Source organism: Chaetodon trifascialis, chromosome 7 (genome assembly GCF_039877785.1).
Source record: "Chaetodon trifascialis isolate fChaTrf1 chromosome 7, fChaTrf1.hap1, whole genome shotgun sequence".
Classification (NCBI taxonomy): Eukaryota; Metazoa; Chordata; class Actinopteri; order Chaetodontiformes; family Chaetodontidae; genus Chaetodon; species Chaetodon trifascialis.
Genome location: NC_092062.1, coordinates 30,250,892 through 30,274,919, shown reverse-complemented (window position 1 = coordinate 30,274,919; position 24,028 = coordinate 30,250,892). Strand labels below are relative to the sequence as shown.

Here is a 24,028-nt window from a genome sequence, read left to right as displayed (position 1 = left end):
TCCATCGCTGACAGTCCCAGCTGTGAGCCGACGCTCCCCGCCGTCCGCCAGCTGTTCGGTTTCTCCCTCCACCTCTGCTGCTGCTCACAGTTCTGCTTTGCTTTGGTCACAGCAGCAGGTTTCCACCAAAACACACATTCAACACTTGAAATCAGCCATAAAACCTCCCGTGTTTGAGGAAACCGTCACTTCAGACACGTGGATGTTTCTTTCCCTCTCTGTGTGTGTTAGTCTGGCCTGATGGCCTCGGTGCTGAGTGTTGTGGGTGTCTGAGCGTCCACAGTGGAATGAATTCGGTCGTCAGTCGGCGCTAAGCGTTGCTCTGGTTACCGGGTGTGTGTTTGTGGCTCTGTGAGGTGCTGTTTGCTTTAAGATGTGACCAGAAGTAATTATAAAATTAGCTCCAGCTTTCTCCAGGATGTTCCCGCTCTTTTGATCTGTTGAGGAAATCCTAAATGAGGAATTTCCTGCAGATACGCGTCAGATTTAGATTCTTAATCCTTTTAATCGGCTCTTTTTCAGCTCTCTCTTACAGGAAAAAGTTTCTACATTTGTGCTAAATTTTCCCCTTTGATGTTTGCATAGCGATGCTGACATCCTTCATTTTCATGGGAGATTTGACAAAGAAAGCAAACAAACAGAAAGTCAAAATGCCGTCAGATCGTTCTTACAGTGAACAAAATGGAAATCCCTTAAACCTAAAGCGTTCACAGTCCAGATCCCTCCGAACCACATTCAGCAGGTCCAGTGTTCAAACTGGCCGAGTCCAGACTAAACAAGTCAAGCAGACCAGCAGGATTCCCCTCTTCTCACACTGAAATCCTCTGTGAGCGTTCAGATCATTTTGGATCAGGAAGGATCAGAATATGAGCTGGTCCTTTGTTCAGTTCAGAGACGTCCAGCAGCAGGACGGCTGTCCAGACTTCACTGAACCGACTTTCCCTCAGATCCCCTGAAACGGTCAAAGTGTCCTTTATGTTGTGCTGCGCTGTAGGATGGACATAAAAACCTTCTCTGCAAATAGAATAAGGCTTTTTCTCAACTCGTGGTTTCACTGGTTTTATCTCCTCGCAACAAATTTCGGTTTATTTTAGGGCAGCTTCATTCTAAAATAATATGTTCGTCATTCTTCTGCTTATCATTTAATCTTAAGATCGTGCCGCGTCCGTCACATTTTCCCCGCGTAACGTCAGACGCTAACGTTTAGATGTCTTAGTTTGTCCAAAAGCCAAAGATGTTCGGTTTACAGTGACATTAAACAGAGTTAAGGAGTGAATCCAGCAGATTCGCTGGAGAAGCCCGCGCTCAGAGTTTTTGGCATGTTTGCTTAAGAAATTCCTGAAATGATTAACTCTGGCTTCATTTTAGTATTTGTAATGTTAAAAGGATGAATGTTGATGTTTTGGGGTCTGTTTGCTGTGACTGATGGGGTCTCAGCACACTCTGGATCAGGTCTGATGTCCTCGTGTCCACTCCTGAAGCGCTGGGGCCTTGTGTTAGAGCCTAAGACGCGACCATCCGTCCTTAAAGCCCTCGCCGTGTGCGTGGAGAACCACTCTAAATGGTCGTGATGTGTTTCTTTCAGTGGCTCTTTTAACTTTAAATCATCTGTACTGAAATCAAACGGGGCCTCAGACAGCAGACCATCGTTTGCTCTGAGCTGCCTGCTTTTAACTAACCACAAGTCTTTTCAATCAGTAGAGCTTTGGCCTGTTTCCCTCCTCTGCAAGGCTGCTAATGATGCAGAGAGGACATGCTAATGTGAGGACATGAGGTCCACTGGTTGGTTTCACTCATTACGTCTGATTGGAGGAGATCCTAGCAGAGATTATTTATACAATTACATGCCTTTGAAGGCTGTCACTGCTCTCCTTTAAGCCTCATAAATATTTATTCTCTGTTTTAAAACCACCTCATGAGCAATAAACCTGAACTAGCGAGGTGAGGCTCAGCGGCCTCAGCAGGACAGAGCTGCCAGACACTTGAACTGGGTGGAGGTCTGAGGGTTTTCATGTGGTCTGGCAGCCATCTTGGCAGTCGTCAGGGAACAGTTGTGAGCAGCTGGTTGTGTCTCTTCGGTTGACTGCTCCATCTGACTGTCAGCACGTTAGCTAATGTGTGCTCAGCTGCTCGTCTTCATCATCTGCCTGTTAACTCGTATGATTAGCACATAGCGTGTACGTACAGGTGGACGTCATGATCAGAAACCCTTCACGCACTGGTCATGTATTTAATGACTGATCTGTGGATGAAGTGCCAATCAGCAGCCTTGAATTTGTTGTAGCAGCGTGGACTGATGCTAAAGGTTGTTGCTTGTCCAGTCATTCAGCAGAAGCTTCCAGATGCTAGCAGGCTGGAGTAGCCCACGCAGGTGAAGTGTGCTGTTGTCTGGAAACTGGACTGTCACTGAGGAACATCAGAAATATCTTCTCACCACATAAAAAGCCTTCTTCTTAGGAACCTTTGGTTGGTGTAGAACATGTCAGGCAGGCGTGAAGATACCGAAGATAAAACTTATCCCACATTGACACGTCTCGTCCACTGAAGACGATACAAACCACAGGACGTCTTCCTCAGCGCTCTCACTGGGACATCAATGAGTTGTCCCTTTACTTCCATGCGTCCGTCCCCCTTGCTTCAGCTCCCTGTCCCTCTTGGCCGGCTCACATGCTGCAGTGATCAGTGGTCAGTGTGAACGAGCTGCTTCGGATGAGCGCAGCATTGGTCTGTGGACTGAGGTGTGAGATAGCTGAGCTTGTTGTGTTGTGACAGTCCTAAAATATATTTCATGACATAACAGACTGTTCACCAATCATTCTGTAATTAGAATAAATGAAATCAGTACGTGTCCTTAAACCCGGGACCTCCGCAGTCGAGGCAGACTCGTCTGATGACACCTTTATAAGCTCCGGTTGGGCTCTGATTGGTCGGTCCTGACCGTCTGTCAGCGCTGATCCAAACATGGACTCTGTGCGTAGAAATAACAAGTTCCTCGGTTTAGATTAGCCCGAGCCTAAACATCTGCCTTTCAAACAGTGCAATCACAACAGTAAATCACAGGGGAGGGGAGGATTTCCACAGCGCTGGTGTGTTGCAGTGTAAAGCACCGGGGGCCTCGCCCAGGGGCCCGGGGGGTGGGGGGGCTGGGCGTCCTTGGTGTTTGACAGGGACGTTACAGCATTCAGCTGAGGTCTGTGAGGGTTCAAAGGCTGCGTTTTTCTCCTCCAAACATTGAAACAGAGCGGACACATGTTAGTGTTTTCAGCCCGGTTTAGACTTATCAGAGGACGGAGAGAGTCTGACTCTCATTGGACGTTTCCCTGTGTTTGTCATACCGAAGAATACTCCCACCTACGACAGGTTCTTCCACTCATCTGATTATCAGAGAACAAAATAAAACTGCTTTTGTCATGTGATACACCACATGTGACTGTTGAACTATGGGCCTTAATGTAAGACACCCGACGTTACACTCGTGATGTGGTCGAGCCTCTAATTCATCGTTCATTGATCAATCGTTACTTTAAATCTATCACCGTATATTTAAAACAACAGCTAATGATGCAGCATTTCCACCATTATCTGACTGGACTCCTCCACAGCAGACGGCAAACAAGACCTTTTTCTGGCGTTTTTCACCCTTGTGAACAGCGGAGAACTCTGCATTCATGAATGGAGCTGGCGTTTGGCGTGAAGCTCCTGCTCAGACAGGAAAGAGACCAACTGTTGACGCAAAGCTGGAGGAACTCTGTGGTCTAATATGTCACTGATGGCTATAACATGAACGTTTCCCTCCAGAGGAACCGACGGGCTCAAACCAGGAAAACAGACCCAGAGTGAAGGTTTGCTATATGAAGAAGCTCTGACAGCACGCCAGCAGCTAACGCTCCGTCAGTGCTGCTGAGTGTTGGAGAGCCACAGCTGAGTTTGGATCCTCAGGTGAGGAAGGACGTGAGAAAAGACATCCAGGCTGTGGACGTCAAACTGTGAATTTACTGATTCAGAATCAGCTTTAATTGTAAGTTGTCTGTTGTGTTGACACCAGCGTCCTCCAAACATTCGGTCTGCTCGGACTCGTTAATGCAGTCAGTGGAGCTCGGACGGCCTTCATCGTCAAACAGAGAGCCAGTGCAGAGGAGAAACACACGACATGTGCTCGCAAGATGTGAATCCAAGCGTCGAGGTCGCGCTAATCTCGGCCATCCGGGGTCACTCCTAATTGGGGAGCTGGTGAGCCTCCGGGGCCCGTCGGCCTCTTGGTGGGTCTGTGAAGAAATCGCAGCGCTGACAGCTGATGACGAACGCTGCAGCTGCGAGAGTGGATCGTTATCGTCTCTTTATGTGTTTTTCTTGTTTGTGGATGTTGTTGTTGTTGTGTTCTTTTAGGGTTCTCACTTAAAGCTTATAGTGAAAGGTGTGACTCCAGCCAGGTATCAGCTCAGTCAAACGTGTTCCAGCTGTGCAGGTAATCCCTGCCAGGCTGCAGTCTGAGACGCTGAGCCTGGTCCTGGTTTCTCTGGACTTCAGCTGGTAAAGTCCTGCAGAGTCTGGACTGTTTACAGCTTTTGGAAGATAGATGCTATAAAGCATATTTGGACGTGGGTGGTTGGCGAGTACACTGTGTTGAAACCAGACTTAATTGCAGCACCTGATTTTAATTCAGCCGGAGTCATTTTGTGTCTTGTTTTTGTCACATTTCAATCGAGGGACTGTTCAGGCTTGTTTCAGCCGACGTTTGACTTTTCATCATTTTTAATTCTTTTCAACTGTCAGCGTCCTCAGTGAGCAGTTATCCATCAGTGAGACGCTGGATTCATCCTCTCTTTGTGCAGCAGAAATGTTTTTTCTGCCTCATTAGCCTTTAAATCGCCGTATGATGCTTAGATCTGTCTGCCGACACTTTCTGTGGTTTCTAACCCCAAACCAGCCGTCTGAGACGCTGTTGACGGGCAGCTGAAAGGTCAGATAACAGCAGTGAGCTGATGTGCTTTACAGAACATGTTGAGGAAGATTTAGGTGGTAGACAGCCCGTGTTAATCCTGTGTTCATGTCCTCTAAAAACCTATAAAAATGAAGGATAGCGTCTAAATGTAATGCAATCCACAGCTCTTTATTATATTGTTAGTTTATGGTCTGCTGGCCTGCGTGTTTCTGTGGTTTGTCATGACTGTTTTGTTGCAGGCTCTTGTCTGATTTTCAGTAGGATTGTAGATAAATTTAGTCTGTAAATCTGTTGTATTTATAGGTGCTAACGTTAGCTAACGCTGGCAGTGTTTGTCAGTGTAAGGTGACGGCTTCTTCTCAGCAGAGGAGGCACAAAATCATTGTTTTGCAAAGTAAGGCTAAACTTTCTGTTTTGAGTTTTTATGCGCCAATCACCATTAATGTCATAATAAAAAAGCCCTCTCTGACTTTGCTGAACAGAATGATCCAGTGTGCCATGATATGTTTTTCTTGGAAAAACGTTGGAGCTTAGAAGCGTTTTATCAAATCTGCAGCCAGTTTTTAATCCCTCAGTGAATCCATTTGTCTTCAGCTTTCAGCAGCCGTAGAAAGTCTGAAAAAACCTGGAGGCTGAATGGAGATCAGTGCTTTTTGTTGGCACAGAGAGCAGAGAAAGTGGCATCACTGAGGGTCGTCAGTGTGTCCAGATCCTCCAGCATTAGAAGCAATAATCTGACCGCGCTGAAAACGTGTTTTGAAGCATGAATTTCCCGAATGATCAGTTAATTGGAGTTCCACAAATATGCAACGTCCCGTTTATGAGAGAGTAAAAATTTGACCTACTGCCCCTTTAAAAGATCAAATGGTGGGGTTCAGTCCCGCTGGAGCTCTGCCAGTCAGCGGGTTCCTCTTGATTTCATACAGAAGACTTTCCACAGAAAGAGACCAACACCACTGAGCATGAAGGCAAAGAAAGAGCGAGCGTCCTCATCTCCCTCCTGGGCTCTGCTGAGTCCACCCCATGCAGGACAAAGCTGGACAGACTACAGACCGAACCACAGCTGTCGCTCTCCAACATCAACCTCTGGACCTGATATTTGGTCATTCCGCTCGTGCAGTCTGCCAGCATGTGTAAACTCAGCTGGAGAGGCGGTAATCAGCAACATTCATCATATTATTTAAAGCTTAATAAAATATTAGAACAGAATGCTCGTGGACAACATCAACAGCCTTTTTCCAGCCTGCAGACACGCTGTGTCCATAAGGCAGCGTCTCTCCTTCAGCAGTCTCTTGCTCGCCTGTAACGAGCCAAAGGAAATAGAATCTAAATATTATTCTCAGTCCTGATTAATCTCCTGATTATTAACCTTTCATTGATTGTTTGGTCTTTAATGCGTAGTAAACTAGTGAGAAGTGTTTTCACATGTCTTGTTTTGTGTGACCGACCGTGCAAAACCCAAAGATAAGAGATACAGAACTTAGAAAAACAACAAAAAAACAACATCATTATTGACAAATCACTTCAGCTCCAGTCATCTTTAGCCAGGTTTTGGTATAGCAGCTTGATGAGAAGGGGTGAGATTCAGTTTGGTGCCATGTCCTTGCTCAGTGGACACAGTAAACTCACATAAACTCTGAGGTTTTAATTACTTCCAGCTTCGCTTCCTCATTTCTCGGCCCCTGACTCTCGTTTGTGTTCTGGCATGGCCGACACGATGAACTCAACCCCAGAAGCACTTCTTCAGTCAAAGTATTATTTCTTTAAAACACAGGATGTTGAGCGTGAAAGTCTCGCTCTGAGACAAGATATTCTAAACTGAAGGTCCTCTTAGTTTCAGCCACATCTCATGGTCTTCTGTTGGTGCATCGTCATCAATCAGTGGAGAGACGTCGTCCATCAGTGTCTCTGCATTTACTGTCTTTTATCACGTGACCAAAGTTCTGTTCTTTGGCGGTGATAACCAAGACATCTCCACGACGACTCGCCAGCGCCTTTCTGCTAATGAATAAGCAGAACGTGCAGAAAAAAGAAGCTGAAGTTGTGATGGATGGTTACAAGAAGATTACAGACGAGACGTTTGACGTTGCTCAGGACAAGGACGTTATTTCATTGGACAGAGCAGCTGTGCTGGTTTTCTGCCAGGTGTTGCAGTCAGAGGTCAGCTTCAGCTTTGCAGGATTACATGCTGCCTTTCAGGCGTTGCAAGCTATTTGCCAGATCCAGGGAACTGCTCCTGCATGTTTGATGTGAAGACAAACCGATGATGTCACAGATGAAGTCTGCTCTGAACGGCGTCTGACATGCAGTGTCCGCCATGTTGGAAAAGCCTCCATTCAAACGTACCTTCAGAACTTGGAAGCAACCTTTGAAGCTACCTTTGAAGGTATGACGTGTGTTGTCGGGGGACGTAAACAGAAAACAGCGAGAAGCTCCAGGAGTTATCGTGACTGAGCTAACGGTTAGCTCACCAGCGACAGCAGTCCATCACCAGCCCTGCAGGCAGCCGCAGAGCTCCTGGCCTCCGTCTGTTTGCACAGAAGAGTGAAGCTCTTTTTGTGGTTGACCGCCGCCAGAGCCAGAAGTTGGAGTGTGAAGAACGTAACGGAGCGCTGCCCATTGTCACATCTGTGCACGCCTGCCCGGTCAGTCTGGAAATCAGCCTGTCACGATGGCGGTTTTCACAAAGACCTCCCTGCCTGAGCGTCTGGCAGCTTCTCACATGGACAACACAACGTGGCCTTCAGCTGACCTGACCTCCGTAAGCCTGATTTCACTTTGGACCGGCGCTCTAAAGAGCGAGGCCCCTCGTTGTTTAACACTAAACTCTACCTCTGCACAGCTGAACCAGAAAGCGCAGCTCAGCCTCTGACTAAATAAATATATTTGTAGTGAAGCCGGGAGGTCCATATAAATAGATTTGGATGGGTAAACGATGCAGAGACCCCTCTCTCAATCAGCCTGTCACTGGAGCCCTCTGCTGTGATTACCTCCACATGCTTCACATTAGACTGAACCCCATTTCCTCTGCTCGCGGGGCCTCAACTTGGCTGGTGATTAAACGCAGGCATGGAGCATGTTAGTGTGATGGGCTGTGCACGCATGGTGGTGCACGCACACACACACGCACAGATGGGAGCCGCTCAGGTTTAATGCCCTCGTATAAAAGAAGGCGTACACACCAGAGCTGGTTATTGTCACTTTCTCTGGAGGAGAGACGGCAGTTTCATTTTTCATGAAATCCCCTCAAACGTAATCCCGTGCAGAGTCCCGCTCAGTTCCTTTGAATCCACCAGTGACTGATATTCAACCAGCAGACACATGCAGAAGTCTGGAAACGTTTGCATCCAACCGTCTTTTTACTCCCATCTGCCAGGCTGGAGGATGACGTTGTTATAGATTGATGGTGAATTATGCAACGCTGAACCATAAATTCAGTGAAAAAAAAGAACCTTTAGGTAGAAATGGAGGGTTTGGTCCAGCACAGATGGACACACAGTTTGCTCAGTAGAGTCAATTTATCCCTAGAAACCTTTAAAAAGTTGATGTTTTGCAGTAAAAGGTTGAAGTAATTTTCACCAGTGAAACCTGTTTTCTGAAAGCTTCACGTTGCTGCGTGTTGATTTAACGTATGTGATGCAGACTCCAGCTTTCGTCCCTGATGGATTTGTTCTTGAGCTAACTTTTAACTCTTGACTAAAATCTGCTGGTGTCTTGTTGAAATCGCTGAAACATTGGAAATAAAACCTCAAAAATGCGCTATTCCTTGAACTGTAAAGGACCTTTGTCCACATCTGTGTCCCTGCCTGTAGCTGAATACAGATGTGTGTCTCACACGAGCACATCGTAGACATGTCTTCTTTGAATGTAGCTCTCCAGCTCTTCTTCATCCTGTATGATTATCTGGAAAACATGGAGTTAAAGGGATCTGACGGGAACGAAGCACAGGGAGAGGTGGTAAAACCAGCAGGAAGCTGCCGTCTGTGCATCGGGGAGTCGACACAGCGAGCAGCAGCATCGAGTGAATTCACGTGATATGTAAAACAGTTTCCTGTTCATCTAACCTGTGATGTGGTCAGACGGTGTCTGCTGCCCACAGATGGCAGGAAATGGCTCTATTAGGCAGAAAGCAGAGCCAGATGGAGAGGATGAGGCTGCTTCTTGTCTTCTGCTCATTATGAGGCCGAAATGGTTTGAGTTCATTGGACTGGCGGAGCAGCCGGGACGCCTGGTGCTCCCGGATGAAGCCGGGAAGGAACGGGGGAATATCGGCACGTTGAAGGAGTCATGAAGTTTTTCTCATCACTCATGTCTTTCTCAACATTCCCGTCTCAGGTTTGCATGGCTGAGTCACGGGAGTGTGTGTGTGGGAGGACGCTGTGCTGTATCTCTGCTTTCCAAATGCTTTCATACACCAGAATCAATCAGACACACACCAGCTGTTAGCCAGCAGTGCTAAGTCTGGAGCTGAAGTTCCTCGAATCGCTGCTACATGTTGGCCTCCCGCTTTACTGAACAAGCTTTTGTAGCTAGGTTTCCATCAGTCTCTGTGTCTCTGGCTCTGGGACATCTTATTGGACAGAGCGTCAGCACAGCTAAAGAGTTACCACTGCTGGCCACCAACACCCAGGTGGGAGAGAGAGGACTTCATCGGGCTGCTTTGGTAATTGGTTTAATTAGATTGATGAATGATCATTTTATCTTTTTTCCACAAATGAGTAGAGAAACAGAACAGCTGAGGGTTTGAACCCCGGCCTCGATCTGAGCACAGGACAAAGCCGAAGCAGCTGCACCAGGATTCCAGTGGAAGTCCTGGCACGTCCTGCCTGAAGAGAGAGGAAGAGTTCCTGCTCTTAATCCTGAGGAGATCATCCTGACAGCCATCGCTTCATCGTCACCTTGTTTACCGTCTCCTGAGCAACAGATGGCCTGAGCTGAGCGTCTGACTCCACTGCAGTCAGCTCATCCAAAGGTTTTGTCACGATTCGAAGGCTGGAGAGAAAACGCAGCGTTTGGCAGCGAATGAGGCCGAAGAGGCCGACGATCAGGGTTTAAAGTGGATTTCCAACGTTATTACACTTGTTTAATTTGTTATATTTCAGTGTTTTTGAGATGTATTAAAAAAAACCCAAAACATGTCTCAAATGATCAGAACCACAATCTGCTTTTTTTGGCAAATATGTGCACGCATACGAGGAATTTGACAGTTTTTTCGTTGCTGTCGACGTGCTGGCACAGAAACAGACTCACAGCAAAGAGCCATGAGAGCGAAGACTGAACCAATGAGGTTAAAGATGGTGATGGTTTAATGTCTTCCCTCTGTTTGCTTCATGACACGCCTCACATTTGTCAGTGCTGACAACTTTTATGAGTCTGAAATTTACGCTCAGTTTAAGCTATTGGCGGTCTCTTATGGTTCGTGGTGGAAGAAGCATCCAAATCACGAACTTAAGTAAAAACAGCAATACTGCACAATAAAAAGTCCTGCTTTCAATCCTTTACTTGCATAAAGAATTGAAGTATTAGCAGCAAAATGTACTTGTGTCAGAAGTAGAAGTACTCATTACACAGAATGGTCCTTTCTGTGCTCTCACATGTCATTAGTACTGCTGTATTACAGTAATATATAAGTGGTACTTCGATGCTGTAGTTGGTCGAGGGGGAGCTCATTTCACAGCTTATATCTTGTAGTTTAATCTTTAACAATCTGTCATGTTTTTAATGTAAAATCGCTCTGAAAGTAAATGCTTCCTGTAGCTGTCAGGGTAGTATTCCCCCTCTGAGGGAGTGTTTTCTGACAGTCTTTATTAATTATGTCTCCATGGACAGCTGGAAGTACTGAGGCTCTGAAGTCCAAAGTGCACATGGCTGCTCTGATAGGTCACTGTAGTGAGACATTAAACATTTAATGCTGTCATGTAGCCGACTGCTTGCTGACCACAACATGTGAGACATAACGTGGGACATATGTGCTCTGTCCCGTCCCTGATCAGAGGCTGTGTGTCGTTCAGGAGGCTACGAGTTTGAAGAGTTTGGACGTCGTAGCTGTCAAAGCTGTTTATCCCGGTGGCTGTTTCCACTGGGTCACAGCATGCTAGTAGCGTTAGCACAGGTGTTACGCAGGTGTCACACACAGACCTGTCCCCATGCACTGATCCTGTTCACGAGGATAGACATCTGAGGGAATTACTCAGCCAATAGGAGGTCTCCGTTACAGACGGATGGAGCCTGAAATGATCAAAACTCATCTGCCAAATCTGATCCACACTGTGAACCCATCAGTAAACACTGAGCAGTGGAGCTCACCTGCTGCGTGATAGGAGCTAAACCAGGTGGTGAGGAGCTCAGACAGAGCAGACAGACGGTCCAGTCGTTCTTTAATCTGTGGTTTGGAGAAGCTGAAAAACGCCACCGTCCTCTGAGCTCTGAGCATCACTGCTGATGGCGTCCAGTTATGCTAGCTAAGCTGTGATTGGACGATCACTGTCCCAGGACAGGGTTCAATGTTAGCGAGGCTTCTTTTGTTCTGATGCTTTGAATTGTCCAGTCTCAGTCTTTTTTGAACTTCCACTTTTCTGACCCCCCAGTACTTCCTCAGTGGTTAAAATAGCGTGACGGGTCGAATCTTCCTGTCTGACAGGCGCTCGGTCCTGTCTCCAGGCTCATCGTTCTCCGTTCTGCAGTGATTTATCTCCGGTGCTGTAACACAGACTAAACTGGCAACATTCACTTGATTTATTCGTCCCTCTGCTGCAGTTATGGTCTTACATCACTTGGAGGAGATGAGTTTGTGGTAGTTTCAGTTTCAGTAATTGTACTGATAATATTGGAGACGCCCACTTTACACACTCTCTTCCCTCAAATGCAACACGCCGGCCGGATCTCGACTGTCAGCTTTGGAAACGCTCTGATTGCAGCTGCATTTTAATTCTGTGTCTGCCTGCGGTTCGAGATCCTCTTTGACTTTTGACACAGAAAACTGTCCGTAACCATTTTAGCTTGCTGCATCATACTCCCATTAGGTTATACGTTAAAGAAAGACTGAACCACTGAAGTTTGACCTTCACTGAAAAAATCTGTATATCTGTTATCTTTTCAGTAAACGTTAATTGGTCTTTATCCATAGAAAGCCTAAAAACACATAATCAGTTAATTTATCCATTAATTTATCCCAAATCTGGAGAAATCCTGTTAAATTTCTGACAATTATTCATTTGAAACTTGAAACTTATTTCATTCAAGGCTCATTACATGAAGGTATTTTTCAATTATTTGATAAATGAAAGGATGATTAAAGGGTCGTTCAGGATTACTGTTTCGTACAGAACGATGTTTGAAGTCAACACTTGAGTGATCTTACTGTATTTGCTCGAGTGAATTGTCCCAATACTTCTTCCACCAGCAAATGCTGTGCTGTGTCACCATTATTCACACACGCTAATGTTAAGCTAGTTCCTCGGCACACACATCAAAGGTCGGAGTAAATTCCTCCTTTCCTTAAATGTCAGACTGTTGTTTGTTGTGCAGCCCAGCACGCCGCAGCTTAGATGTGTTTTTATTCTTGGGAAAAGCCAAAAGTTTTGAAGTCCAGTAATGTCGAGTCACCGTGGGTGCGTCCTGTTTTCATGTCTGTAAAAGTGTGCAGTTAATTGTAACATGATTAGCTGGAACAAACATGTCCCCCGCTGTTCCCGAGCGCCTTCCAGATGGCCAGCAGATTGGCTCTGCATTTACGCTCGACTCTGTGTTGCAGGAAGACAGAAACCTGAGAGCCAGTCCAGCATGGAGGGGAGGCGGGGTCTCGTCCTCAGCCTCATCATGGCAGCATGTTTCTACGGCAACACGGCTCAGAAGACAGGTGGGTATGGTTACGGTGCCATGACTTCACTCCCTGCATACCAGCACGTATAGGATCACTGCAAACGTGCCCCTTCCTCAGCATTACATCAGCTTATAGCTCTGTGAAGCCACTTCATACACACAGAAATGCATGTACGAACACACACACACACACACACACACACACACACACACACACACACACACACACACACACACACACACACACACAAACACACACAGGCCTTCCAGAGCAGATGTGTGTGGTAAGTTTTACATTATAAACACGTCAGGAGCACCGATACTAACCCTGCACATGGATGTTTGCTGCTGAGCACCTGGATGTGACGCACTGATTCACAAAACACATGAGCTAAACTGCTTTGATCACTGTAAAACTATTGATCTGTGTTTTCCCACCCTGCTGCCACACAACACTGATAGTGGACCAATTCTGGATTCAACATTTCTTTGTAATGTGTCTGCCTACGTGATGTGTGGGTAAAGTGGGAAATCACAAAAACGTTAAAGGTTGCGGCGACTAAAGTATCCCGTTAAGGACATTAACTGCAGGCCTGTCATGGAATTGGAATTCTGTTTTCTTGCATGAAAGCACTATGGAGACCCTGCATCTCCACTGAAAATATTAAATTACAGAGAATATCTTTGAGGTGTTTCTAGGAGTAAGTCCAGTATGTAGGCTAAAGCAATAATTACCGGAGCTGAAGAGCTGCTGCTGCAGCTAGCAGTATGGCGGAGCCGGTGGTGTCATGAGCACTTCAACAGTGTTTAATTATCTCACTGCCAGAAAGGAGAAACACAAGCACTGCAGGGTTCAGCTGAAAGTATTTTAATGCAGCCGGGCGCCTGAATGTAAAGTGTGAAAGTTCAGAGCTGAACATTTTGTAGTGAGACGGAGAGTTAAAGGAAAGCTAGGGTTGGATCAGCTCTTTGCGTCTGTTGGCACCATCAGTCCTCTCTGAAGGAAACCATGGCCATCTGCGAGCCGCACAGCTTTCTTTCATTTTCCTTACATGTTTGCATCCATCTGAAGGTAAGTGCTTTCAGAGTATACTGCTCCTGTCCAGAAACTGTCCACAAGCTGACGACAAGCTGCTCGTTTTTTTTCTTCTGGCTTGCACACAACACAAGACCCGCCTGTTCTTTCTGCAAATCACGCTGATGTTTCTTCACCTCTGGCTGGCACGCTCTCTGAGCACCACCAGCTGCTCGTGTTGTAGAGCTTCCCTTGTAGCACCCTGTGACTTCTTATCTGCAAGACCTCTCCATGACGTCACACACTTCCCTCTCAGTTTGCACTCAAGAGGCCGTAGCCGACATCGTCTTCATGGTCGACGGCTCGTGGAGCATCGGCACGGAGAACTTCGAGCAGATCCGTCAGTTTCTGTACACGCTGGTCAACAGCTTCGACGTTGCGCCCGACCACGTCCGCATTGGGCTCATCCAGTACAGCACCACTCCACGTACCGAGTTCCTGCTCAACACCCATCAGAACAAGGAGAGCATCCTCCACTACATCAGCACCTTGCCTTACATGGGTGGTGGCACCCAGACGGGGCAAGGCCTGGACTTCATGCTAAACGAGCACTTCGTGGAGGCAGCTGGAAGCCGGGCGAGCCAGAATGTGCCACAGATCGCTGTGGTGATCACCGATGGCAAGTCACAAGACAACGTGGAGTCCCACGCCCAGGATCTGAAGAGAAAGGGAATTGTCTTGTATGCGATCGGTATCAAAGATGCAGATGAAGACCAGCTGAAAGAGATAGCGAGCGAGCCGCACAGTCAGCATGTCCACAGTGTGTCTGACTTCGCAGCACTGCAGGGAATTTCTCAGAGCATCGTCCAGACACTTTGCACAACTGTGGAGGAAGTCAAACGACAACTCCTTCAATTGACTCAAGGTAATATGTGTTTGTGGTGATTTAGTGATGCGAGTGTTACTTACATCTGAGCCGAGTATCACCGGCCAGCTGGACAAAGTATTCTTCTCTTTTCTAGAAAAAGATCACTTTGACCACTAAAGCTTTGTAAACCTTCAATTACACTATTCAAACTTGAGAATTTGGAGACGGTGGACAAAATAACAGTTAGACCACAGAATATAATCTGTGTCTTTAGCGACAAGAATATCTTACCTCCATTTAGCGCTCGCTGTGGAACTCATACCAATGACAATATTCAGGTTTTCCTCTCGTTTTGTCCACCCTGTGTATATAAGCCCATATGCAGCTGTTCTCACTCATCCACTCACCCAGTTCCACTCGTGAACACTAAGCGTTGACCATTTTAAGCACAGCTTTCTGTTGTCAGCAGCTCGGCAAAGGCAGGTATGAGATTGTACGCCATACTCAAGGGGCACATTAACCTTGACTTTCAAATGACCAAATAGTGCTGCTCAATCACTTTACCCTTTTACAGAGAAATACCAGTTTCTTCCAGTGTTTTTCAAAGTGTGACACTTTTGTCCCTCCTGTCCAGAATGTGCCAAAGCCACCGTGGCCGACATTGTGTTCCTGGTCGACGGCTCCTCCAGCATCGGCATAAGTAACTTTCAGGAGGTCCGGCAGTTCCTCCGAAGCGTCGTCACAGGTCTCGACATCGGCCCCGACAAAGTTCGGGTCGGTTTGGCTCAGTACAGCGATGAACCTTACCAGGAGTTCCTGCTGAAGGACCACATGGACAAAAATTCCCTGCTGGCTGAGCTGGACACATTTCCCTACCGAACGGGAGGCACAGAAACGGGCAAAGCCATCGACTTTGTCCTGACGCAGTACTTCACCAAAGACGCCGGGAGCCGAGCCAGCCAGCGCGTGCCTCAGATTGCCGTGGTCATCACAGATGGGGACTCCACAGATGATGTATTGGCACCTGCGCAGCGCCTGAGGAAGCACGGAGTCATAGTGTTTGGCATCGGGGTCGGACAGGCCAACCTGCAGGAGCTTGAGTCCATCGCTAACCGTCCCCCAGATCGCTTCCTGTTTTCCATCGACAGCTACCAGGCTCTGCAGAGGCTGACAGACGGTCTGCTGCAAACTGTGTGTGTCTCCGTGGAGGATCAGAGGCAAGGTAAGGCAAAGAAATACAGGAAGTGGCGTGTTTTTATCATGCACTGAACTGTAAGACTATAAAAGACTATAAAACTAACTCTAAGGGCAGCTTAGCTAAACAAACGTCTTGCTTTCCCTGCAGTCGGACTCCAGTTCTAACCTTGCCTCACATCAGGTGTGTGTCCAGAGCTGCAACACACTTTAAATGTTGTACCTGGAGATTTGATTAAATAATGTTTATTTTCAAGCAAGCTTTTTAAAAGGTGTTTATTTAGGTGATCAGAAAAAGGCTGAATATCAGATAAAACAATCACTAATAGAAAAAGTGGATTTCATAAGATACCTTTGGTAGGACTGACACTTGTGCTTTAATAGGTTTAATAGGTTTTTTAATGAGTGAGGGGGCACAGGGGATTTAGAAAAAGACAAATTAAAATGAATCTGAATTGATTTATTTATTTTAAAACTTGGAACTTGGGTCAGAGCAAAAATGTTGGATCACACATTTCCCATAATGCAGTTCAGTAGCATCTTTCAGAGCCAGAGCCTTCAGAGGACATTATACTGTTGTTTTCGCAGGCTGAGTAGAACTCCACTCGACCATCATGTGTAAAATCGCTGCAGTGCTCTTAACTCTGTCGGGTGGATGTCAGTATTTCACAGGAATGATCCTTGTCCTCGAAAGCATATCGCTTTGTACATTTCCACATCCGCCTTTCAGCCTGCAGATGGAGGACGTGAAGGCTCCGTCCTGATTAATGCCTCACACTCTGCTTCCAGTGGTATTTGCCAAAAAATGCAGCATTCAGAGACAGAAGTTTGGAAAACAAGGGCAGAAATTGCTGTTATGCAAGTTCAGGGTGGGAACTTCAGTTTTCCACACAAATGGTGTGTAGCCTCATTTCAACTGCTGGATGTTAAAGCAGTGCAGCTGTGGGCTTCCAGATAAGATCACTGTTCCTTTCTCCATGTTCAGTCAAACCTCATTTGGAGTCCTTTGCTGTCCTGGAAATGTATTCGCTTATTTTGGGATTTATCATCCTTTACAACCTTTAATTAATAACTACGGAAATCCACTACTGGTGATTAAAGTTAACGTTCTTGGGAATATCTTCTACTTCTGACTGAAGAATTATGAATTCATGCACAATGTGCCATCATTTACTTAATTAGGATCAAGTCCCAGTTGACTTTATTTGTACCCATAGGTAGATTTGTTCTGCAGTAAAAACAGAGGTGGCATCTCCCACACATTCAGCCAGGACATATACAGACAATTCAAGATCAATATTATCACCAAGAGACGCAGGATGAACCTTTTCTAATTGCTCAGTATTTTGTTTTTTCTGGCCTTCCGTAACAGCAGATCTCATCACTGGTCGTTTTGGTTTGCTTTCTTTCAGCCTTGGCAGAAAAGTTTGCAGACTTTTTCTTCCTGGTGGACAGCGGCGTGCCTCCTCAAGACTTCCAGCAGATCAGGACCATCCTCACCCGACTGTCCAATCAGCTAAACTTCGGAGCAGCTGCCCACCGTCTGGGTTTGGCTCAGTATGGTCAAGATATCAAGGTGGAATTTCTTCTCAATGCTTTCCAAACCAAAGAGGAGACCCAGAACGCTGTTAGGCGTTTCCGCCAACGCAGGCTGCAACCTAACGAGCCTCGTAACCTGGGCAGGGCGTTGCAGTACGCCAGCGCTAATTTTTTCACCACTGAGGCAGGAAGCCGGGCGGACTTAGGCTACCAGCAGTACCTGGTTGTCATAGGTGGTAAGAATTCAGATGATTCTGTGGACAGGGAGTCACGTCTGATCAAATCATCAGGAGTAACTGTGGTGGGCATGGGCCTCGATTCTATGGTGACGGACATGCGTGTCATAGCCACTGCACCGTACTATTACCAGACCATCAGCAACGCTGTGCCAATACTGAGGGGTATTTTGGAAAGAGAGGAAGAGGTGACCACTCTTACTGGAGGTAAAAAAGTTTAGTTAACTCTACAATTATTATGAATTCATCACTTTAATGTACCTTTCATCCCATTTCTGAATTATACCGTTGACTGAGAATATGTTTCTTGCTGATGGTTGAGTAAACCTCTTCGATTGCTGTATTAGCTTTTGCGGCTTGGTCACCTTCAAAGGATGAATCGCCAGTCAGAGTCAGGTGATCATATACTGTACCTCTCTTGCTGGAGGTGGCACAGCAGGTATAGCCTGGCACGTTTTTGGGATAACATCTTGGGTGTGGGAAACTGTCCTGATTTATTGCCCACTCCACTGGCCCACATCTGACAGGGCCACAAGTGTCACTGAATGCACCTGGGCCAGGTTCAACCTTTATGCCAGTCTACCTGCATCTGTGGCCAACACACTCAACTGTCAGCAAGAAATTGTTCATCTCAGTCCACCTTTCGTCTTGGATGGTGTCTAAATGGTTGATTTGTTCACAAGTGAATTGATAGTTCTGATTATATGATAACACGCTCCTTTCACAGATTGCAAAGCAGCCAAACTGGCAGACATCGTGTTCATCATTGACGAGTCTGGAAGCATCGGAACCCCCAACTTCCAGCTGGTGCGCACTTTCCTGCACTCGATTGTTAGCGGTCTGGAAGTCAGTCCAAGTCGAGTCAGAGTGGGCATCGTCATGTATAACGACAGACCCACAGCGCAGGTCTACCTCAACACCTTCAATGACAAGAACGAACTGCTGAAGTTCATCAAAATCCTGCCATATCGTGGAGGTGGTACCAGCACTGGAGCTGCCCTGAATTTCACCAGAGAGAACGTTTTCATCAAGCAAAGAGGAAGCAGGAAAGATAAGGGCGTTCAGCAGGTGGCAGTGGTCATCACAGACGGCGAATCCCAGGATGAAGTGAGCACAGCGGCAGCTAACTTGCGTCGGGCCGGTGTCACTGTTTACGCAGTGGGAGTCAAAGATGCTAACCAAGTCCAGCTGAAAGAGATGGCGTCTTATCCCACCAATAAGCACATGTTTATTGTGGACAGTTTTGCTAAGCTGAAATCGCTGGAGCAGAGCCTGCAGAAAAGTATGTGCCAGAACATCATTCGTCAGGCAATCTCAGTCAACACCAGAAGAACTGGCATCAAAGAAGGTCAGAACCAGTTTTTAATCATAGCTGGTTTTCTTGAGTATCAACCACATAAATAGACACAAATATGTTTTGAATGAGTAGAAGAGTATGTACAGTTAGTGAGACGTGTTCAGCTGATGTGTTGGAAAAAGAACTGCTAATAGTTTTGCTTCTCCTTCTCAAGGCTGCATACAAACGGATGAAGCTGACATCTTCTTCCTCATCGATCACTCTGGAAGCATTTACCCCACCGACTTCAGTGACATGAAGAAGTTCATCATCGAGTTTCTGCACACCTTCCGTATTGGGCCTGAACATGTCCGCTTGGGGGTAGCGAAATATGCAGATGCACCAAACTTAGAATTTGATCTGACGACCTATTCAGATGTGAAGACATTAGAGAACGCTGTAGAGGGTATTAAACAAGTAGGAGGTGGGACGGAGACAGGAAGAGCTCTGGATTTCATGAGCCCACTGTTTGACAGAGCAATGGCCACTCGTGGGCATAAAGTCACGGAGTACCTGGTGGTCATCACTGATGGAAAATCTTCTGACGAGGTCAAGATTCCTGCAGAGAAGTTGCGGTCGCAGGGCGTCATCATCTACGCCATTGGGGTGAAAAACGCTGACCAAGTTGAGCTGCAAGAGATTGCCGGCGACCCCAAGAGGACTTTCTTTGTTAATAATTTTGATGCACTGAGGCCCATCAAGGATGACATCATCACAGACATCTGCTCTCAAGACGGTAAGGACAACCAGACTAGACGAGAGTTTACAATGCGTGTTCTGCGAGGGGCAGTTGAGCGTCGGACAGCTGATGGTAGAGAAATGACAGGAAAGGAAGGGAGAGACGTGCAAAGGTGCGAAGCTGCGTATGAGCTGGGGACCGGTCATGGTTCATTTGAAGTTTGTGGTGGATGCTTTAACTCACAGGCCACCAGAGACCCCCCCCCACACCCATTGTTTTCAATATATGACCACACAGTGATGGCGTTTTGACACAAGTCATCACAGACTGACGTCAGTTCATCACGATCTGCGACTGTCCATTTTCCCAGCACTGATGCTCATCAGAGCTCCAGAAAAGTACCCAGCTACCGCACCGTGACTACTTCCTCTTTCTGTATGATGCGTTCGATGTGTTGAGTTACTTCAGTTAAAAATGAACGATCCACACCTGATTGAAACGAGCGGCTCGTTATCAGGCCACTGCAGAGCTTGATGGCGAGCTGATCATTTGAATCGGGTGTGTTGGAGCAGGAAACTTCTAAAACATGCAGGGCAGGGGGGCCCAAGGACCGGGATTGAGAAACACTGAGTTAGCACTAAAAGGATTCATTTTGCATTAGAGATGATAAAAGCAGGCACAAAGAGGAACACCACACTAACATGTCGCTGCTACTATGTCAACAGCTTGCAAAGACATCCCAGGCGACCTCCTGTTCTTGATTGACAGCTCTGGGAGCATCTATCCAGAAGACTACCAGAAAATGAAAGACTTCATGAAATCCGTCATCGGCAAGTCCGTCATTGGGCAGAATGAGGTGCATGTTGGCGTCATGCAGTTCAGCACTGTCCAACAACTGGCCTTCCCCCTCAACCGCTACTACAGCAAGGAAGAAATGTCAAAAGCCATCAACGACATGCAGCAGGTTGGAGGAGGCACGCACACGGGTGAAGCCATCGCAGACGTGTCGCAGTATTTTGACGTATCCAGAGGAGGGCGTCCTGACATGAGGCAGAGGCTGGTCGTGGTAACAGATGGTGAGTCCCAAGATGAGGTCAAAGGCCCTGCCGCGGCTCTCAGGGCCAAGGGAGTGGTGGTCTATGCCATTGGAGTGGTGGACGCCAACACCACCCAGCTGCTGGAGATCAGCGGGTCTCCAGACAGGATGTATGCTGAGAGGGACTTCGATGCTCTGAAGGACTTGGAGAGCCAGGTGGCCCTGGAGCTCTGTGATCCAGAGAGAGGTAAGAGCAAAACGTCACGTCGTAGTGGAGCATAGCATGTGTAAGCCATGGACTCCCTTTCTTTTATCAACTCTTTGACTCTGTCTGTCAGAAAACAAATTAGAATATGAAATATGTTTCAACACCAATAGTTTTGCTGATTTAAAAAATTTGGTTGGACCACAAGCTGGACAGGAAACACAGACTGAAGAGAGCTCACTGAAACCCAGATGAGTGTTGATGGACTCGTCAGTTGTTTTCTAGCTAACAACGTGTTTGAAAAGTGAACGTGATGACAAACAACCATGTAAATGTTGAGATATTTATTTATTACTACCCTTCCCTCTGACTCCGTTTGCTCTGTCCTTTCATTTCCCACCAGAGTGTAAGAAGACAGAAAGAGCTGACATTATTTTCCTGGTCGATGGCTCTACAAGCATAACCCTCAGCAAGTTCAGAAGCATGCAGAAGTTCATGGCGTCATTGGTGAACCAAACCACAGTTGGCAAGGACCTGACTCGCTTTGGGGTCATTCTCTACTCCAACGATGCCACATCTATTTTTACTCTCAAACAGTACAACTCCAAGCGAGAAGTGCTTCAAGCGATATCAGCACTGAAGTCTCCATATGGAGACACCTTCACTGGCAAGGCGCTGGGCTACTCCTTAGAGTTCTTTAACAGCGAACATGGCGGTCGGGCCGCTCTCCAGGTGCCACAGATTCTCATGGTGATCACGGATGGCGATGCCACTGACCGTAACAATCTGGTTGCACCATCCCTGGCTCTGCGGGACAAAGGGATCAGTGTCTTCAGTATCGGAGTCGAAGGAGCCAACAGGACACAGCTGGAGATCATGTCTGGTCAGGACACTTCCAAGGTTTTCTATGTGGACAATTTTGATGCCCTGGAAACTCTGTATAAGAATATCACTAATGTCCTCTGCAGTTCCACCAAGCCAGGTGAGACGCCACAGTACCATCGCACCTTTGTACACAGCAGTTCCAAACCTCGATGGAGAAAATGTCCCCATTCATTGCATTTTAGGGATGAACTGACACATCTTCTGCGACAGTAAAGTCCAAATCTACAGAACTGACAAACACTTAGATTTGGATCACCCAACAGCAGCCTTATTTTTGTTCTAGTCAGAAACACAAGTGGTCTGTAAAACATTCACGTACTGCAGGTTCTTTCAGCTTAAGTGTCAACCTACAAGAAAACAAAGCCAGTGATGTCATGCTAGCCATTTATCGATGAATTTAGGTGGTGTTCACAGCGACATTATTACACACACAGCTTAGGACTATAAAACATATTACAAGCACGTCTATGGATGTAATGTAATGGTTATAAATGTTGTCTCTTTCACTTGGCAGTGTGTGAGAAGCAGCAGGCTGACCTGGTCTTCTTGCTCGATCAGTCTGGCAGCATTGACCCCACAGACTACGTCACCATGAAGAAGTTCACCACAGAGCTGGTCAACAGCTTTAAAGTCAGTGAAAACTTAGTGCGTGTTGGACTTGCCCAGTTCAGCAGCTCTTTTCAGGATGAGTTTTACCTCAATCAGTTCTACACTGAGCAAGCCATCACCAAGCACATCTTAGATATGAGGCAGCTCGGTGGAGGCACCAACATCGGAGCGGCCCTGAATTCCATCAGGACTTATTTCGAGGCGTCACGGGGCAGTCGTAGATCTGCCGGCATCTCCCAGAACCTGGTGCTGATCACAGACGGCGAATCGCAGGATGACGTGGAGGACGCGGCTGACAGTCTCAGGGCTCTGGGCATCGAGGTGTTTGCCATCGGCATCGGGGACGTCCACGATCTGGAGCTCCTGCAGATCACCGGCACCCCGGAGAGGCTGTTCACGGTGCAGAACTTTGGCAGCTTGGAAAAGATCAAGCAGAAGGTGGTTGACACAATCTGCAAATCCAAGCCCCCCAGTGATCTCTCGGGTGAGTTGAAAAGGATGCCTTGGCCCGTCTGTCTGTGCCTCTGCGTCTGTTACTTCCAAACCTGAAGAAATGTTTCCATTTGCTACAGGCTGCAGCATTGACATCGCCATGGGATTCGATATATCTCGGAGAACCGCAGCTCCTGGCGCGATGCTGACCAGCGGCCACATCAAGCTGCAGACCTTCCTGCCGGAGATCGTCCATTACGTCTCCTCGGTACAAGGTCTGTGCTGTGTGGGCCCCGCGCCCATCAGGACCAGCATCGCCTTCCGAGTGGTGGGTCGCGATGGACGCTCCCTGTATGACACGAACTTCGAAGGCTACAGTGACGACGTGCTGAGGAAAGTCATGACATTCAATCTGGCAGAGCCCACTTACTTCAACACCAACCTGCTGAAATCCTTTGAGGAGAAGTTCAGGACGTCCAGATCTGGTGTGAAGGTGAGTGTGGGACGCAGCAGAGCGTCTTTCGTACATTCAAACGCTCGGTACCATCCCAGCATCCTGTACAGGTGATGGTCTTTTCTGTTTGTATAGATTTGAGCTGGAGCTGGTGTGATTTTGTCCTCCATACTCACGTTTGTGGGAACTTTTTAAGCACAATGTTAAAGAATTGTTCACAACAAAAGCTTCTGTGGACAGTTTTGAACTTGTAGTCTGATGCAAGTTGGACAGTTTCACAGAAAGACAAGCCAGCAGTGAGAAGAGAAAGCAGTCTTTAGAGCGCAGAGATGATAGTCCAGCTTTTGTTTCACTCGATAAACTGTTGTCATAGTCTTCTGTTGAACTGAGCTGAGGGAGAGTCTCAGGCAGCCTGAAACGGATGGAAACTGTGCACATCACACATGCACGCTGCTCTTTTCAGATCGGATTTGTACCACTTTCATAGTTTATGCAATGTGATCTGAGCCTGAACAGTCGTATCGGAGGTCATGTGACTCTCATGTCACCTGCTCACCTCTTCACACTGGAACCTGATAGCACCCACATTTAAAAATGATACGAAACGCTCCACAAGAAGAAAAATCAGCTCTGAACACTGAATCCAAATTGAGCCTGAATCCACTTTAACGTAATCTAGGATTGGACCCTTTTCTGCGTCTGATGACGTCTGACTTACGAGGGTCTGACTGTGGATGTTCTGCATCTAGTCGTGATTTCTTAAATGTTTCTCCACCG

At 46.9% G+C, this 24,028-nt stretch overlaps 1 protein-coding gene across 1 annotated transcript in view; it reads left to right on the top strand.

Moving 5' to 3' along the window:
* col6a4a (collagen, type VI, alpha 4a) overlaps window positions 1-24,028 on the top strand; it is a 51,516-nt gene that overhangs the window by 8,470 nt on the left and 19,018 nt on the right. Inside the window, exons 3-12 of the mRNA XM_070965986.1 lie at window positions 12,696-12,800; window positions 14,095-14,703; window positions 15,281-15,868; window positions 17,253-17,822; window positions 18,343-18,963; window positions 19,127-19,687; window positions 20,356-20,913; window positions 21,275-21,853; window positions 22,271-22,849; window positions 22,938-23,290. Coding sequence (XP_070822087.1) covers window positions 12,725-12,800; window positions 14,095-14,703; window positions 15,281-15,868; window positions 17,253-17,822; window positions 18,343-18,963; window positions 19,127-19,687; window positions 20,356-20,913; window positions 21,275-21,853; window positions 22,271-22,849; window positions 22,938-23,290 — 5,094 coding nt within the window. The 5' untranslated portion in view covers window positions 12,696-12,724. The remainder of the gene's footprint in view (window positions 1-12,695; window positions 12,801-14,094; window positions 14,704-15,280; window positions 15,869-17,252; window positions 17,823-18,342; window positions 18,964-19,126; window positions 19,688-20,355; window positions 20,914-21,274; window positions 21,854-22,270; window positions 22,850-22,937; window positions 23,291-24,028) is intronic.